At 41.6% G+C, this 16,968-nt stretch overlaps 1 protein-coding gene across 6 annotated transcripts in view; it reads right to left on the reverse strand.

The window, feature by feature from the left end:
- The window catches only part of DACH2 (dachshund family transcription factor 2), a 242,414-nt gene that overhangs the window by 106,058 nt on the left and 119,388 nt on the right, over positions 1-16,968 (reverse strand). For 4 of the 6 annotated variants that reach the window (XM_064426485.1, XM_064426487.1, XM_064426482.1 and 1 more), the window contains exon 2: positions 16,326-16,444. In XM_064426485.1, coding sequence (XP_064282555.1) covers positions 16,326-16,444 — 119 coding nt within the window. The remainder of the gene's footprint in view (positions 1-16,325; positions 16,445-16,968) is intronic. The other 2 variants (XM_064426483.1, XM_064426486.1) reach the window with 1 other exon arrangement.

The raw sequence follows: 16,968 nt of genomic DNA on the forward strand, positions 1-16,968 counted from the left end.
AACTAGACATGGAAGACACATTTCAGCTCAAAAGCAACCTGGAAAAGGAAAGTCACCTGGGTCACCCCCAGCCCCATCTCCACGTGCTGAACTGTGCAACCCAGTGGCTGCCAAGCTGAAAAGAGCATTTTCTGATCATGGCTCTGGCTGGAAAAGCATGATCTAGCAACAGATATGGGTGTAAGCAACTCCACCACAGCCTAAAACCAGCCATAAATGCACAACCCAATTAACATTTGTTCTTGGGCTTTGTTTCCCTCCATCAGCACTTTTCTGCCATACTGCATTTGAGGTGTGGTCAATGATAGAAACCATTAAATGGTCTTCAAAAAGTCTGTAATAGGCCTTTTTTTAATCCAAACATTAACATAAAAATGTTCAACTTACGTTTATTCAATTAATTTTGGTTCTCAATTTATAAAGAGTTTACTATTCATGCAAAGGAAAATGAGAATTAAGATGCAATGTGCTGACATGGAGTGGAGTTTTACAGCCTTTTTAATACAGATGTAATTTTAAAAATAATAGGTTTAAAATAGTAAAAAACCAAAAACTAATAGTTTTGCTAAATTACCTTTTTATTACATGGTTTCAATTAGCATTCCCTCATCCTCCCACCCAACATGCAGATTGTTCTCTCGTTGCTCTGAAGGAAATTATGAGATGATAGAAGTACAGAAGATACTTCAACCAAATGTTAGAGCCTCAATTGAAAACACAAGTACACAGCATTCCCAGAATGATTTGTTGCAGCAAATTCTATAAAAGTTAACAGTTCCTAAAGATGTGTATAACTTATGGAGCATGGTTCTTGCATATGGTAATAGATTATCCTCCTAAACTCATCGGTTATTACATTTAATATGCACTATGCTAAAAATTACAAACAATAAAATGCTTTCATCCTGACTCTGGTTTTTCATGTCTTTGAAGCCACCAGAAAGCTGAGGTGGTTTTAGTTAAGGTATTACTCCACAGCATGAGGAAAATGTTATACTACAGGTGCAGGGAAGATTTAATCCACATGTTGTGAGGTTCCGTATGGATATAAACAGTGGATTAATCCTTGGGTCCCTTCACTTCTGACTCTCCCAGTCAGAAGAAAAATGGCCTAATTCTGAAATTGTATGGTTCCCTGTGTTGTCAACAGCCTCTATTTCATCTGCAGAAGGTTCTGTGAGACAGAGCCCAACTGATCACCATTTCATCATCATTTATAACACTAAAGATCACACAATATGTAGGAATATCCATACTGAGGGAAAGAGCAGAGGTCACTGCTGCAGACATAAATGAGCCCAGCCCCATAAAACCCACTCAGGGTTTCCTGCCCCGACTGACCCACCACCACACTGAGCTCAGGCAGCTCTGCCAATGCAGGGGAACAGAGAAGAGACTCAAACCCTGTTCAAGAATGCTCTGAACACCTGAAATCAAATGTCAAGGTGTTCTAGTAGGACCAAATTTAATGCCTACTTGAGTACATCAAGTATTAATTCTCTTCTCCCATCTGATGAGTAGCTTTTAATGCTCAAGATTCCATAGCTAAAGTTCATATCTGGAAACTCCAAATACCTTCTCAATACTTTTTTAAATTATCCTCCTCTTAAGGCATAAATATTTTACTGTAACAAAATCAGTTTTATTTCCAGAAAGACTGTAATATAATATTAAACACTGATATATAATTCCGTAGGGCTTAAGAAATCTTTTTGTCACCTCATATTCTGTGTTCTCAAACAGGAAAGGACATTTATGGTAAAGAACACTCAGAAAAAGGGAGTCTGTGACCACAACAGACCAGAACTAGAACCCATTTCCAAACCCACCTTACTAAGGGATTCAATCCATGTAACTTTTCAACATCTCTTTTGTTGATTTTTTTAAGAAAAGAGAGTAACCTAATTAGAACAAATACCTGAAAGATTTCTTTGGACAATTTCCTATTTATCTATCAGCAATATGTCCCATTTGTAGTATCTTTGTATCTTCTGCTCCAAGATGGCATTCCCTAAAAAGGATATTTGTCAAATATAAACCTGTCAGGCTACAGCAGATCTGTGTTAAGATTAGCTCTCTATTCCACACCAATCTGCCTGACACAACTATTACAGGACAGAAGTTAAAAACACGAGCAGGTTCAATCACCCTGTCCAGAATACAAAACCAGAGCTGTTAGATGGAAAAGTTTCCATTTCTTTTCTTAGAAACTTCATAGAAGAGAAACCTCTTGAGAGATTTATGGCAACCTACAAAGCTCGATTTGATACTATGGTTTTTAGGTATGGACAAACACACACACAAATCAGTGGAAATCAGCACCGACTTTCCTACTAAGTCAGACAGCAATTTTATAGTTAGACAGCAATTTTATAGTTGTAATTCTGTCTAAGAGCAGCAAATTTCAGACAGATGTATGAAACAAAAGCTAATCACAGCTTAGAACCGGAGCTAAAACCAGCCATTCATTCACATGGGATACAAATAGCAGTAAACACCTTGGATTCGAGGAGTCCTGAGCTTTGCAAACTTAACTTGTGTTTCATCAGGGGAAAAAAAAAAAAAAAAGTCCTTAAATCTGGAAAAAAAGAACTATTAAAAGCACATATACACTACTAAAACTGAATTTAACGATACTGAGAATCTGAGAATAAAGAGACCACTAACAATATAAAAATGCTTAAAGAGGGTAAAAAGAAAGAAAGGTTCAGATGCCTCAGCAGTTCACAAGCCCTGTCTGTGCCCTGTGTTTTAGGAGTGTCTCCAGGTGGAGTTTTGGGCACAGGCAGAGGATGCACAGAAGGACACCGAGTTCCCTGAGGAGCTGCAGAGAGTTTCCCCCTCTCCAGGACAGCTGGGGATCAGCACAGGCAGGAAGGGCTCCCGTGACAGGCGGTGACAGCAGCCCCAGCCTTGTTGTGTCTGAGGCAGGTACGCTGTAAAATTTCAATGATGCCTTTAAATTCTAATGGTTTCAAGCTGCTGTAAACTTCTGCAGCCATCAAAAATAATCTGTCATGGGACTAAGGGGTATGAACATCATGTCAGAGCCACTCTGCTGTTAGATTTATTGGAGGGTAAAGCATGTCATTTATGCATCAACTCACAGGAGAAAAAAGCAATCCCTATGAAGTCAATCTAATAATAGACTGGAAAGCAATGATTACTGTTTCATGTGCAGCAGCTATTTGTAGCAGAAGTTGGCCTAATTCAGCAGGCCTTGCCTGTCAGAGCTCTGGGATTAGCAAGTGTTTAGATGAAAATCTATCGGGAAACATCAGGAAATGTTTTAATGAAGAACAAAAGTCTTCATTGTTACATTTAATATTTGCTGAAACTTTTCCATTTGCACCACTACGTTTCTAAAAAGCTTACTGGAAGTGACATCCCAAATAGAATACAAATGTTGAGGGACTGCAACTTCAAATTATCTTCCACAGTTCTCTGCAATTTCACTGCAAAAAATCTGCTCTCACTCTTCTCCTGTGGGCGGAATGCCCTGAAATTGAGTGCAAGATTTTTTAAAGACATGACTAATAATCATGGCCTCACTGTACTACACACATTTTCCACCATCTAAATATTCCATATCTATTGACTAATCAACCTCGTCAGTCCCCACATGGCATCATCCAAGTGCTGGCATCGTCCTGGGGAGTGGAAGCAGGATGACAGACAGCTGCCAATCAAACACGGACACTCAGAAATGGCACGATGGGAATGGGGCACCAGAAGATGCCAAGTGAGTCCCCAGCCCTGTGCCAGGAGCCAGGCACCTGGGAATGCCTTTAACATTCTCACTTTTTGAAACTATTTAAAAAATTTAAAAAAAAATCTCAAATCCCTTAATTAGGTTCAAGTTCCAGTGTTAACCAACCCTGGGGAAGAGGCTGCCTTTCATCTTCCTTCATCCATTAACCAAAATTAAAGCTAACCCAGAGAAGATATTTCAATTGCCTTTCACTTTAAGGCATTGTTCATTATAGAACACAATGAATGTCTCAAACTGAGAAACCAAGACATTCCTATCTAAAGAAAAAATCAGGAGTTAATCTGATTAATACATACATTGCCTAGCTAATTTTCTCCAGTGAAATTCCCAGCAAAGAATGAAAAAGAAATAGAGAAAATAAGACATTGAAGTGAATATAGGAGACATTAAGGGAATGTTTAGCCACACCACAAGTTCACACCCTCTACCAGAAAATGACCCAACGAGCAGGAAGGCATCAGCAGCTCCTGGTATTTCTTCTAAATGTGCAGAAATGGGCAAACACAGACTGCTCCACCTGAAGTAAATACTGACACGGTTACAAGTCTGGACTGGCAAAATCAGTGCCAACCTACTCTTCATTTTTAATCTGCAATTTAATATAAAAACTAACAGGAAATTATTATATTTTATTCCAACTGCTTGATGAAATTAATCTTGATAAGTCCTTTTACACAAACTGAATTTATTTTATTTTGTAAAATAAACATGCATAAAGCTGAAAATTTAAAGGTGAGGCTGAAACAGTTCAAAGTTTCTTGAGCACATTTTAAAAGAGACAGTTATGGATGCTTTGTATTTGTGAAAAATCATTTCACCACAGTATTTAACTGCTCCCCCAATCACAGCTGAATGCCATCCCAGAAAATCCACTGCAAAATTCCCATTTATAACTTCACAGATGTGTGAGAGCATACTTTGATGATGCAGAGGATGCAAGTATTGCAGCTGTATTACTGGTTATCACCTTGCAAAAAATACATGAGTGATAACTCCTGTTAGCTCTTTAGCTCATTATTTGGAGACCAGTATGTTTTTCTTGAGCTGGGGAACACGAAAACAGAAAATAAACTTGCTACCAAGACCAGCTAGTTCTTCAATTAACACAGCACCTAATCATCTTAGCCTTGAACAATATGCAGGTAGCAAATCCCAAAACAAAGCCATATTTTACTGTCCCCTATACTATTTTGATCTCAGTATCATTTTCACTGTATCAGCGCAGAGGTCCTACAGGGATAAGACACAAACACAGCCTTGGACCAGTGCTGCTCCAGAGATCAGAGTCTGAACCTCTCTCTGACCATTCCTCCTCAAATTCCTGATCCTGATCCCTGGCAGACAACCTTCAGATCCTGAGGGCTTTGCTGAACTTCCAGGGATGAGATTTCTCTCTCATCCCAACCTTTCCCAACCCTCATCTTTCTGCAGGTGGCACAGACAGAGCTGGGTTGAGCACAGGAAACCCACCCAAAGCGACCCAGGATTTACTGCCTCCTCTTTCCATCTCTTTTGTATCTCCTTCTCTTTACTGCCTGGAAATAAACACTAACTTGAATGGAAAAGAAAAATTATCATGGAGCAGTTTCTAGTTGGGCTCTGCTTTTCCAGCCAGGAGGAAAAGGATGCAGAGTATTTTGGAGAGGACCATGGTGTGGGAATGGCTCAGCCAATTAATTGAGGGCAACCTCAAGGTCAACACAAATTGTAGTGCAGACATAGAAGTCCAGGGCAAAAAAAAGAAAAAAGCAAAGGCAGTCAGATGATGCAAGAAAAAATGGAGATCAGGAGAGACACAACAGAAAGGGAAGGATGTGTCCATATCAATGGGCAAAAAAACTCTTCCCAGCATGTTTTCCTGAGTGCAATCCACAGTGAAAACGTCCCATAAATGAACACAAATTCCCAACAGGATTAGGAGTCATGCTTAGCTAATGTAGACTGATAAGCTACTCTGAAGAAATATTATCTCTAATTAAAATTTGTAATGAACCAGTTCCAAAACAGGAAAGCCAAAACAATTTCCTTGACGTTTAACAGGTTTGAATAAGAGATTCTGCTGACGAGTTTTCAGCAATCTAACCCAGCTACAAACACAAAACAGCCTTCTCTGAAGCTTTACACTGACTAATCTAATAAATTTCAGGAAGAAAAACTTGAGATCAGTATATCCACATATTACACAGAAGTCCACAGGAAGGGAAGTACTAAACCCACCAGGGCAGAGCCCTCTGCCAGCTCGCAGTGGCAATTCAAAGTTTTCTGGGTCAGCTGAATTTGAATAATAGGGTGTTCTTAGCCCAAATAACCTATTGACTTCCACACCTAACAAAATGGAGAGGCTCTTTCAAGTGCCTCCTAGATTTAGCAGCTGCTGCTCTGACACTGTCAGCAACGCATCCATCTTCATCACAGTGTGAGCCTTTCAACTTCCCTTTCTTCCTCCTTCCTTCCACCCATCACCCCCCAGCTCGGTGTGAGCAGGAGTTCAGGCAATTTCCCTACTCTTTCCTGCATTTCCCCTCTTTGTTTTAGCCTCTGATACATGTAATCTCCCAGTTTTTGTCCTGCACCTGTACCTGGATGCCTTTGGGAGGTGCCTTCAGGCTGGTTTTGCTCTGCTCTTCTGAAGCACTCTGCTGCTGCAGCTCCCCTGTAACTTGCCTTGCCCATCACCACAGGCACTTTGCTTTTTATCCTCATTATTCTTTTTGATTTTTCTTTGCTTGAAATAGAAGCCTCCATATGTTTTGCTCTTCTTTTATTGGAAGATGTTAATGCTGTGTACCAGAGGGCACAGTCAGATGAGGGACTGCCATTTGGACAGAATTATACACCCAATTACTGCCTAGGGTATATCACCTGTATGAGTGCTTTCAGCACATCTCAGCTCTGTTTCTGGCAGAATTGAAGGCAATATTTTACTGCTGGAAAACAATATTCAGTGCTTTCCAAAGGAGTATTTTTTCTGTCAAAGTCATTCAAATTACGTAGTACTTAATGGCCTACAATTCACTGTAGATATATTTCTAGTTCTTAAAAATGTGACCCATCTGAATTGTAAGTGCTTTTAGAACAAGAGCTCAGCCATATGCACTTTTAGTTAATTTAAAACCATATTCAAACTCTTCTCCTCATTTGAGTTCTCACCTGAAAAAGGGAACTATTACTTTAAATGCATAGATCATAACAGATCAGGAGTTCCTTAAAAAGAAACCAGTCCAGTTTCACCAGCAAGGCACGAGGAGGCTGCACATCCGAAACAGCTTTGGTGTGCTGGGTAATTCACATCCACCGAGTGGATGAGCTGAAATAAGCATAATAAATGAAAGAGAATAAAATAAAAAACAATTTCACACTAAGGGAAGGCTTGACTTATAGGAAGTGGCAGCTCTGATGGCCCAAGGCATAGAATTAGTTTTGCCACTCGATAATTTGACTGATTCACTCGAGTGGCCAGAAAAGGACATTTTCTGCCTGATTTCAGTGTAATGAAGTCACCTGCTCTGTGACTGCCAGGGCCAAACCAAGTGCAGCACCAGCACCAGGACCAGGCTTCTTGCTCTGCTGAGAGACCCAGCTACAGCTGCACATTTGTCTTTTTGCATGTGAAACCATGCAAGCACCATGGAAATTACCTGTTCCATTCACTCCCCTATTTACAGGGAGCCTGGGGCCACTGCTGGGATGTTCTCTCACTTCTGCTGCATATCCCAGCAAAGAGCCTGTGCTTTGCTTCTTTTTTAACAAAGGAGGTGACAAAGGCAAAGACAGAAAAAATGAAGTCATTCCAAGGGACTAGAAATATGTATGACATTTTTTCTTAATTAGGAATGATTATGAAATTCTTTATGAACAATTACAGCAGATTTTACATTAAATTTATGAAACCTTCATTAAATGTAATTTTCCTCCTCACACATCTTGTATAAAAAGACTGTAATATACAGGCAGAGATTTGGGAACTCATCTAAACAACTTGCATGACATGATGTCAGTTTTATTCCTGCTTTGCTGATCTGGGGTCAGACTGGTAAATGTAATATATGTGCTCATCTTTAGGCATATGCCCAGTTTCACTGGTTATTATTTACAGCTAACCTTTCAGGGTAATGACTGTATACTGCATGTCAAAGGAACAAAATGTTATACTGCTACTGAAGAGAATATTTTCTTCCTTTTATGCAAATATTAGATTTAGACTGCCCCAGTCAGGAGAGATAATCCATTTAGAAATATTATTATTATTATTATTAAATCACATCCAATTAATATGCAAATGCAAAAAAACCCCAGCAATTAAGCATTTTAATTTTTACAATTGTTCAACAGTAAAAACAAAGATGTAATGTGCATCAGAATGATTTATCATTTTACAACCAATTTTCTACTTGACATATGTTAGTGCATGATTCATCTACATTTTTCAAAATCAAAGTCCATGATCTGGGAAACTAATTCTGTTAATAAAATGAAAAGGTGACCTTGCTTAATTTAATAAGTCTGTGTAGAAATACTCTTTCAACATGTTAAAGAATTACAAAAAGGTTATCATAGCTTGCTTTCATGGGAGAGTACTCTACCTTTTCCAGCTCATTTCTCAGGCCTTTACTGTAATTCATTAGATTACATAAAAACAATGTAGATCATTATATTTTAATAAAGGCTTTCTTTCCCTAATAAAATATCTGTCATTTATATTCAGACGTGTATTATATAAAATGCTTCTCTTTCTGAAGTGCAGCTTTTCATATTCAAGTCACAGGAGGTTGGTAGCTGGAGGAATTTCTAATTTTTTGCAAAGGATTTTCAGCATGAATTTGGTTTCTAGATTGAATCCTCCAGAACTGCAGCCCTACATTTATCTTTCAGAGAGGCACAAGCCAGGATCAGCAACAGCAGCTGCCCCCAGCAAAACCAGAGGCCTCTCTGTTCAGCAGAGGATGGTGCACAATAAATATTACACTCATTAATCTGCTTGTTCTGCTTTACACCAATTAACGTTCCCTGTGATAAAACAGTTTATACAACTATACAACCATGCAAGCTTTATAAAACTGCACAACTAAAATAGTTTATACAACACAAACACATTTCCAGTGAAATCCTACTACAGCCTCACTTAATGAGAGTGATCAGCAATCAATCTATTTCAGTTATTCTCGCTTCCAAAATAAACGTGCACCTCCTCAGACTGCTCAGAAGGAGATGTTTCCTGTTCACCAAAAATTCTAATTTGTTGCCAGCCCTTGGCACCACTTTTATAGCTTGGGGAGGGCTGAGGGAAGAGCACATTGCTCCTGGGCAGGAGGAGCCTCCACTCTGGGATCAGGCACTGACTGCACCTGCAGCTTTGCAAGGGATCCCTACAGAGCCTGCTCTCCAAACTCCGTGGGGAGCAGGAGAACACTTGTGTTTGAGACACCAAGTAATCCAAGCCAAATCAATGGGATTATTTGTTTGCTGATCTTCAATGACGCTGAAGCATTTCCCTTGTGTAGGACTCCACATCTATGGGACAAGGACCAGAGCACAAACACATTTAAAATCACAGTGGAAGCACTCAGTACCTGACCAGAACTATGGAACCACCTGGATTTAAGCACACTTTATTTTTTAATCCAGTGAGATTAATTCTCTCCCTTTTCCTGCATAACCTCACCAGTGCTGTTGTATCAAGAATTTTGGCAAAACACAGCTTTATAAAGCTCTCCTTTAGGAAGCCTCACTACTTCAATCTAATGCAGATCTGAGTGCTGCATTTCAAGAGAATATTATTTATATAAACACAGCAGTGTTTAGCACTGCAAGTAAATGATGGATCAGTACTTTTTCTGCAACCAGAGGTGTATTATCCTTCCAGATAAAATTGCACCTACTAAGTTTCAGGTCACAGAAGTAAGAATTTAAGTGTGTGCAGATAACTTGAGTTTAATAAGTCTTGAAAGACTGCTGGGTATATAAAATGCAGTCAGTGTGGGAATCTTACACAAACACAACAAGATGCATTTAACTACACTTGTTTGTGATACTGTTAACTATTTGTACAACTTTATCAAAGTTACTGTAAAGGAAAATAAAACCTAACAAAACCAATTCAATTCTAATAGTGTTGTTGCCAAAACAGTCCTCCAGAAAACAGGGAGTGCTGAAGGCAAATCCTTCACACCTCCTGATGCTATTTATGACTTCAAGGCACTTCTTAACAATAACTTAAAAGAGTTTAAAAAAGTTTCAAAGTCAGCTGAAGACAAGAGAGAGAGAAGCAGAGAGGCTTTAGGATCACTCCAGACCTGAGTGCCAGGAGACAGGAGACTACCAGAAAAGCTGCTGGGAAAAAAAGCCATGGATGCTACAAACAGAGAGATGAAAACTCACTGGTTTTGCTGTTTCAAATGCTTCCCTTCCACCTGCAAATCAAGGCAAGCTCAGAGCAGCCCTTCCCTGAGTGTCAAGATGCAGGTTCAATTCTCTCAGTGTGACCACCCTGACTGAACTTGGTTTTCCTTAAAGATGTAGGAACTCAGTAGGATTAATTTTTTTAAAAAAATTTTACCTATGCACAAAAATCGAAGTACATTGCTGAGTTTCACACTTCTCGGACAGTAATTAGTAACTGAGGCTGAGTGTAAATTAAATTTACAACAAGGTTAACCATTCAGCAAAATCTCAACAGCTTCAGCTATTCATTTGCCAAAAACGTAATGTCCCACCCGACAGAGCAGGCACTGAAAATGGATCCTTAAAGAAAGATAGTATTAAAAGAGAAAAGGAAAGAGGAACTGAGTGACTCACAGTCACCAAGTATAGTCTCAGATTATCAGAACTCTACTGAATGGCTGTATTAAAAGACTAATGACATGATCCTGCATTCTTCATTCACTCCAATTCAGGCTCCCTTCAGCACAGAAATCTGCTGGCATGAGATGGGTGGTACTCAATCATGCTGCACACATGGTCTTTAATTTTAAAATCCAGTTAAATAGATGTTCTAACATCATTTTTTATCTAAGAACATTTCATGATAAAATGAAAGAGCGCACATGTAACTTATTTGTCAGCTTTACTGTGCAGTGGATAACTTTCCTATGTAACTCACACGAGCTTTCATTCCCCAAATCTATCTGCATTCATTATGACAGTAAAAATGAAGAGTTGCTAAAGAGACGTATGCATTTTTATTATTGTTTGAAAAAATAGATCTTTCCACAGTCCTTTGAGCTTCTGAGTGTGTGATTTGTATAAAATATTTCTCATTTTGGGGACACAGCAGATGGAGTGCAGGGCACTGTGGGATATGCCATTTATCACAATGACAGTGCGTAGGTAGCACTGATCCTCTCACCACAGGGGGAAGCTCGAGCTGCAAATGTGGAGCAGCATTAAAAGCCCGACGAGTGGAGTTTGGCAACACTTGTACTACTCATTAACTTAATCATATTAATTTATTAGCCATATATATCAAAGTAATTCACTACTGAATTGTCACCAAGAACAATTTATAAACTGTTAACATTCCCCATAGGCAGAGGAGTGTTGTGGCATCCTTAATCAGTGTGTTTGCCTTTGATTAACAATAATATCTTCTACCAAGCCAGGTAATGCCAACAGTGACAAAGTCCTGCATATGTTTCTCATTATAAATGGAACTTGCAAATGTCACGTATGACAACACGGAAAAAAAAAAAACAACCAAAAAATAAAAGGGTAATTGTAAACAGCGAAATGAGCCACAGAAATGGGATGTAAACACACAGAAATGTTCAGTTAAATGCTGGAAGTGAGGAGAGGGTCCGTGGGATTGCTGGCAGCAGGAGCTGCCACAGGCTGTGCTGGCTGATGTGTGCCCACCTTGACAAACACAACTGGGCACCAGAGACCCCAAAAGCCTCCAGCCTCCTCCACTGCTCTAACACAGAGACACCTCATCAAAATGCCCAAAGACTGCAGCAAATCCTGTTTTGTCCTCCCTTTGCTGAATAAAGACCAAGTGGCTGCTGCTGTCGCTGCTGAAGGAACACATGAAGTTACCAGATCCTGTGAGCTGCTCTATTTGAGTCCCACAATGATGTGACTTGGCGCAGCTATTAAAATATTAACTCCGCTGAATTATTAATTACCTGAAACTATTAAGTTCACAACAGATACTTTTAACTATTAATAAGACAAAACTGTTCTGAAAAAAGTATTTGTATCTGTACAAATGAGTCAGTATTTTAAACACTGCATTCTTAAAAACTCTAGACAGAGTCTATTTTAACTGCTTATGAAATAAAAGAAGAATCATTTGAAGGGGGGTGAAACTAACATAGCAGATAATGAAAATAGCAGTTTATCTTACACATTGGCAATGCAGGTGGTTTGCTTCTGTCTGAGTACCCACTTGAAAATGCCTTTTTTTCCTCTTCTCACGTGTTTCCCCACCAGCCAGGCTTCCTGCCATCCCTGTGCTGAGCCCTCAGCAGCTCCCAGCCCCAAACCCTCACTGTGATCCCTCTGCTGACCTCCCAGCTGTCCCTGCCAGGCTGCCACAATCCGGGCAGCACAGCCCAGAAAATGCCAGCAGGGATGTTCCAAACAGGCTCGTGCCCATCACCCTGACCCTCCCAGGCCTGCCAGCTCCAGCTGCAGGACCCAGCCCATGGGCACTCACAGAAATCCCATCCTACTGCCTCAAAACTGCCCCACACAGCTGCTGTGTGCCCTGTACCACCACCTCACCAAGCTCTAGAGACAGGATCATATTCCCCATGAGCCACCCTCTACAATACCTTGAAGACAAAATGAAGCAGCCCCCAAAATGCTTTTATTGAAATAATAGCAGCCATTCTACAGACTGAGCAGAGAAAAACTGCAGTGAAGGCAGAGTGGTTTTCTAACCTTTTCTGAGGACAGCCTAAATGAGGGGTAGGAGGACTGGAGTTGCACAGATAACTATCAAAAGATCCAGCCACTCTTTCAGCTTCATCCCCTATATGAACAGTTTGCTGAACCATTGGCTTCAATCATGTAACAGATTCCAGCTTCTCTCCACACAGCAAACTAATGCTTCAGACCCCAAAACTTCCTTGAGAATCTATTCCACAGATAAGTCCCAGCTGTCTTGTTAAGATACACTGATGATAAAGACTTGTACATTAGTAGGAGATAAAGCCTTTTTTTTGTTCATGTCACTTCATCCCACGGCATTGTTTGAAGGACTGAGCCTTTGATGACCATCCCTCTGTGACACACAGGATTTTAGCTTTGCCCTCACAGCAGGCAGGGGCACCACGCTGATTCCCACATTTCCTACACCAATACAAAAAGGAAAACACTTTCTCCTAAGTTAACAGAAAATGGACAGTGCTAAACATCAGCTCTTGAAGGATGCAGCCAGGGCAGGGCTCCTGTGCTGCCTCCTCAGCCCTCCCAGGGGTGTGCATCCCACACACAGCACCTCATCCTTCTCAGGCACAGCACTAACCCAGATGTAACCCAAATATTCCCATTCTCCCAAGGTGGAAAGTGCCTACAAACATTTAAAAAGGTCGAGGTTTCACTTGCAGCTCCTTCACACGTTACTTAGGTCTAAGAGCAGATAGAGCTTGCAGTGCCAAGAGGTCAAAAAAATACCCTCCCCACTGGGAAATGCAGTGTGCCTAATTTAACTACCTGTTTATTATGTGAAAATGACCATGTAAACCGAGCTGACACAAACCAAATGGGTGATGAAAATAACAGCACATTTCAAGGAGTGGAAACACAGATGGCTCGTCTGAGTCTGCAGGAAGTTACTAATCATCACTGGGTAATACCCCCTCCAGACAGAGCTGCCAGCTCTGCAGCCACAACTGCGACTTCTCCAGACCCATCCATCTCACCAAAGCCAGCCTGGACGCCACTGCCTCCACTTTACCTTGACAGCAGCCTGAAGAGGAGGCAAAAATGAAAAAATGCAATGCTGGATGAATCATGCTGCATTTGCTGATGGGGAGCCTGTTACTAAAATGAAAAAAACAACTAAGCTGGACATAGCAAGTGAGGGAGCCACATGAGAGCGATTTTTTTTTTAATTAGAATAATGTAGGCAGACTAACATTAACATCTGCATATCTGTGCTGTAGGAACAATGGGCAAGATCAGACACAAAGATTATCAAGGACAAGAAGAGGAAATGCTTCAGGCAATTACACTGCAGTTAGAGGGGGCAGGTAACCAGAGAAGTCCTCAAGATGTAAAAACTCTGTCTTGCCTCCCTATCAGCCTCTGCTCTTCTAGAAGGGATGGATCCAACCCTGCAATGCTGCAAAATCTCCTCAGTCCTGGTTCTGCTCCCCTCCCACAGCCACCCAAAGATCCACATGGGAGCTGGGAGCAGCTTTTATTCCACTCTATTGTCCACCATTTGGAAATCTGGAAGAAAAACCTCTGTTCTGTGACAAGTGTTAAAACCCATTTTGTTCTCATTTCAGCCACAGGAAAGAATCCAATCCCGAAGTATTGCAGGCAAAGCAATCAGAAATTTGAGTGTAAAGAGGTACAGCTGCAGCTAATGGGGGCTCCCTCCAGAGCCACAGCAGCTCAGATCCCCAGGGAGTTCACAAGAGGCTCGTTTGGCACCTTTGCTTGCCCAGCAGCTCCCCCAGCTCTTCCCTGTCCTTTCCTTAGGAAGAAAATAAGCCCCACGAGCCCTGGGGAGCTGTGGCCCTGAGTAACAGGGCTCAGGAGCTGTCCTGCTGGTCTTGGGGCCACCTCAGCCACGGGGACCTCCCTGTGTGCAGCCCCTGGAGACACCAAGATGCTCTGAAAAGGGCATTTCCCCCTGTCAGCTGCTCCAGGCGCTTCGTCTGGGACTCCCCAAGGTTCCCCAGGGTCAGGGAGGTGGCTGCCCCGACAGACACCCCCCAAACACACCTCCCCCCCATGCCAAACACAGGGGATGGATGGAGCCCACTCACACTTCAGGCTCCAGACAACTCCCAGCAGCCTGGAAATTCAACTTCATCATCTTCTACTCAAACTGTGCGCTACTCAAAATATCTGTGAGACACAGAATGTGTCTGTGGTGCTTCACTGTGCATCCCCAACATGCCACATCCTAAAATATTTCCCAGTCTGAAGCAGCATGGCAGTCTGTGTGATCTGGTGTCCTATTTGCAAACACACACACACACACATAGTGGAAAAGTGACATGGAATATTCTGGATTTCAGGGAAGAACTGATCGATCCAAGGGGCTCTTGTGCTTTCCTGTCTATCAGCAGTACCATGAACAAGAATCCATGAAACTCCTGAGCTGAGAACACAGCAGAGATACTAAAACCCCTCATTTATGAACTACAGGGGGAAATCTCATTTCAGGATCCCCATCACAAACATGAGCAGTGCCTGAAGCTGCAGCAGCCCAGCTGCGGCACGTGGCTCTGGCCAAGCCCTTCCATACCTTGCTAACTGCTCCAGCTGAGGCTGCTGCAAATATTGTTTAGAAGTGTTCTTTCCCCTCTTCCACAGGGAAGGTTCCCTGTGACAGCCTTGGGACACCTGGGGCTGCAGGGGCATTAAAGCTCTGGCTGTGTCCCTCTGTTTCAGGGCACAGGTTCTGCAAGCAGAGTGATCTGTGAGATAAGGAGAGATGGCACTCCACTCCCAGCAAGGATCTTTTTAATTCTGCTTTTCCTGTTACATATTCTACAACTTCACATTCGCCTAAACACTTCACTGTGTTTGGTTATTAGGGAGTTACAGTTTATTTAGGCTGGACTTTTGACAGCAATCCTAAAACTGCTAAGCCTGTTGAAGATTTAAGCAATTACTTTTATGAATACAGCCTGTGAATATAGCTTTATTATGAAAATCAACTTACCTTTAGTATACAGCAATTAATAAAAAATTAAAACTCTCATCAGGATAGCACAAGATTTAATTTAAACTCTATTAATAAATTAATGAAGTGAAATTAAATAGTATGCATTAAATTATGTTTATAATTCTACATATTTTCATGCTAGATTTTTCACTTTATGACACTGAAAGCAGATTATTAAAGCACAGTGCACTGTGGCAACGTGGACTTGTCTGCTTTCAAGTGCTCCTTCTGTAATTCCTACAAGCATCTCTGTCTCTCCCCAGCAGACATTAATGGGGTTACAATACACCAGGCATTAGCCACGCTGCTCAGATCCCACGAGAACTAAAACACACATGTATTTCAAAGGAAGAAATGCCTCTTACAGGCCCCCCAGACAATAGTTCAGCTTCTCAGGTTGGTTGGGTTTTTTGTTGTTTTTTTTTTTTTCTGCTTTTACTAAAATAACACATTTAATGGAATTTCCTGTAAGGAAATTACAATTAATAAAGAACTAAATTACAAATCCATTAGATTTCAGTCACTGCAGCAGCAAAACAGAGTTTTCATGAAGGCTCAAGAAAAAAAAAAAAAAAAATCCAATACCGTAACCTCTGGTAAAGCCTGCAAAGCCCTGAAGGACAAGGCAGCCAGATCAATATTAGTTTATTTTAACTGCCGCGCAGTGTGAAGAGATGAGGCTGGTGATCTGAGGGGCTTGGTTACCTGTCGGGGAGATGAGCCCTGGAGACAGCAGGCCTGGCACTCCGTGGGGCAGCAGCCGCGCGTTCTCCTGGATCGCCACTCCCAGCGAGCGCTTGGGGGGTCGGCCCGGGCGGGAGCTGCTGGGACAAGAGCACAAATGAAAACAAGGTTTGCTTTGTGAAGTGTTCGCTCCCCACACACGCCATCGAGTCCTACGAAATGCGTGAACCATCAGCGATAGGTGAAAATAAATATTAGAAGTTCCTGCCTGGGACAAAATAAAGGGGAAAAATCGCTTGGTTAAACAGGGAAGAGCTGTCACACGAGCCAGCAGTAAGGTTTTCCATTATCCAAGGCTGCCATGACCTCAGAGGTGCTCAGTGGAGAAGGGTTACAGCAGTGACTGCTCCAAAGTCTCTGCTGGGCGCCTGGAACATAGAAAATTACAGGCTGTGATGCCTGGAGATGAGGAGCTACAACCCTGAATGCAACACACCTCAAAGCTTGCTTTGGACCACAGCAGGTACCTGCCTCCTCCTGAAGGGCAGATTAACTTTACCCTGAGCTCTGCAAAGCTCACACTTACCTTCACAGACTGACTGGTGGGTTTAACTACTGCAGATCAAACAAGTGCTAGCCCTACCTGCCAAAACACTCAGCAGTT

The sequence above is a fragment of the Passer domesticus genome, chromosome 7 (genome assembly GCF_036417665.1).
Source record: "Passer domesticus isolate bPasDom1 chromosome 7, bPasDom1.hap1, whole genome shotgun sequence".
Taxonomy (NCBI): Eukaryota; Metazoa; Chordata; class Aves; order Passeriformes; family Passeridae; genus Passer; species Passer domesticus.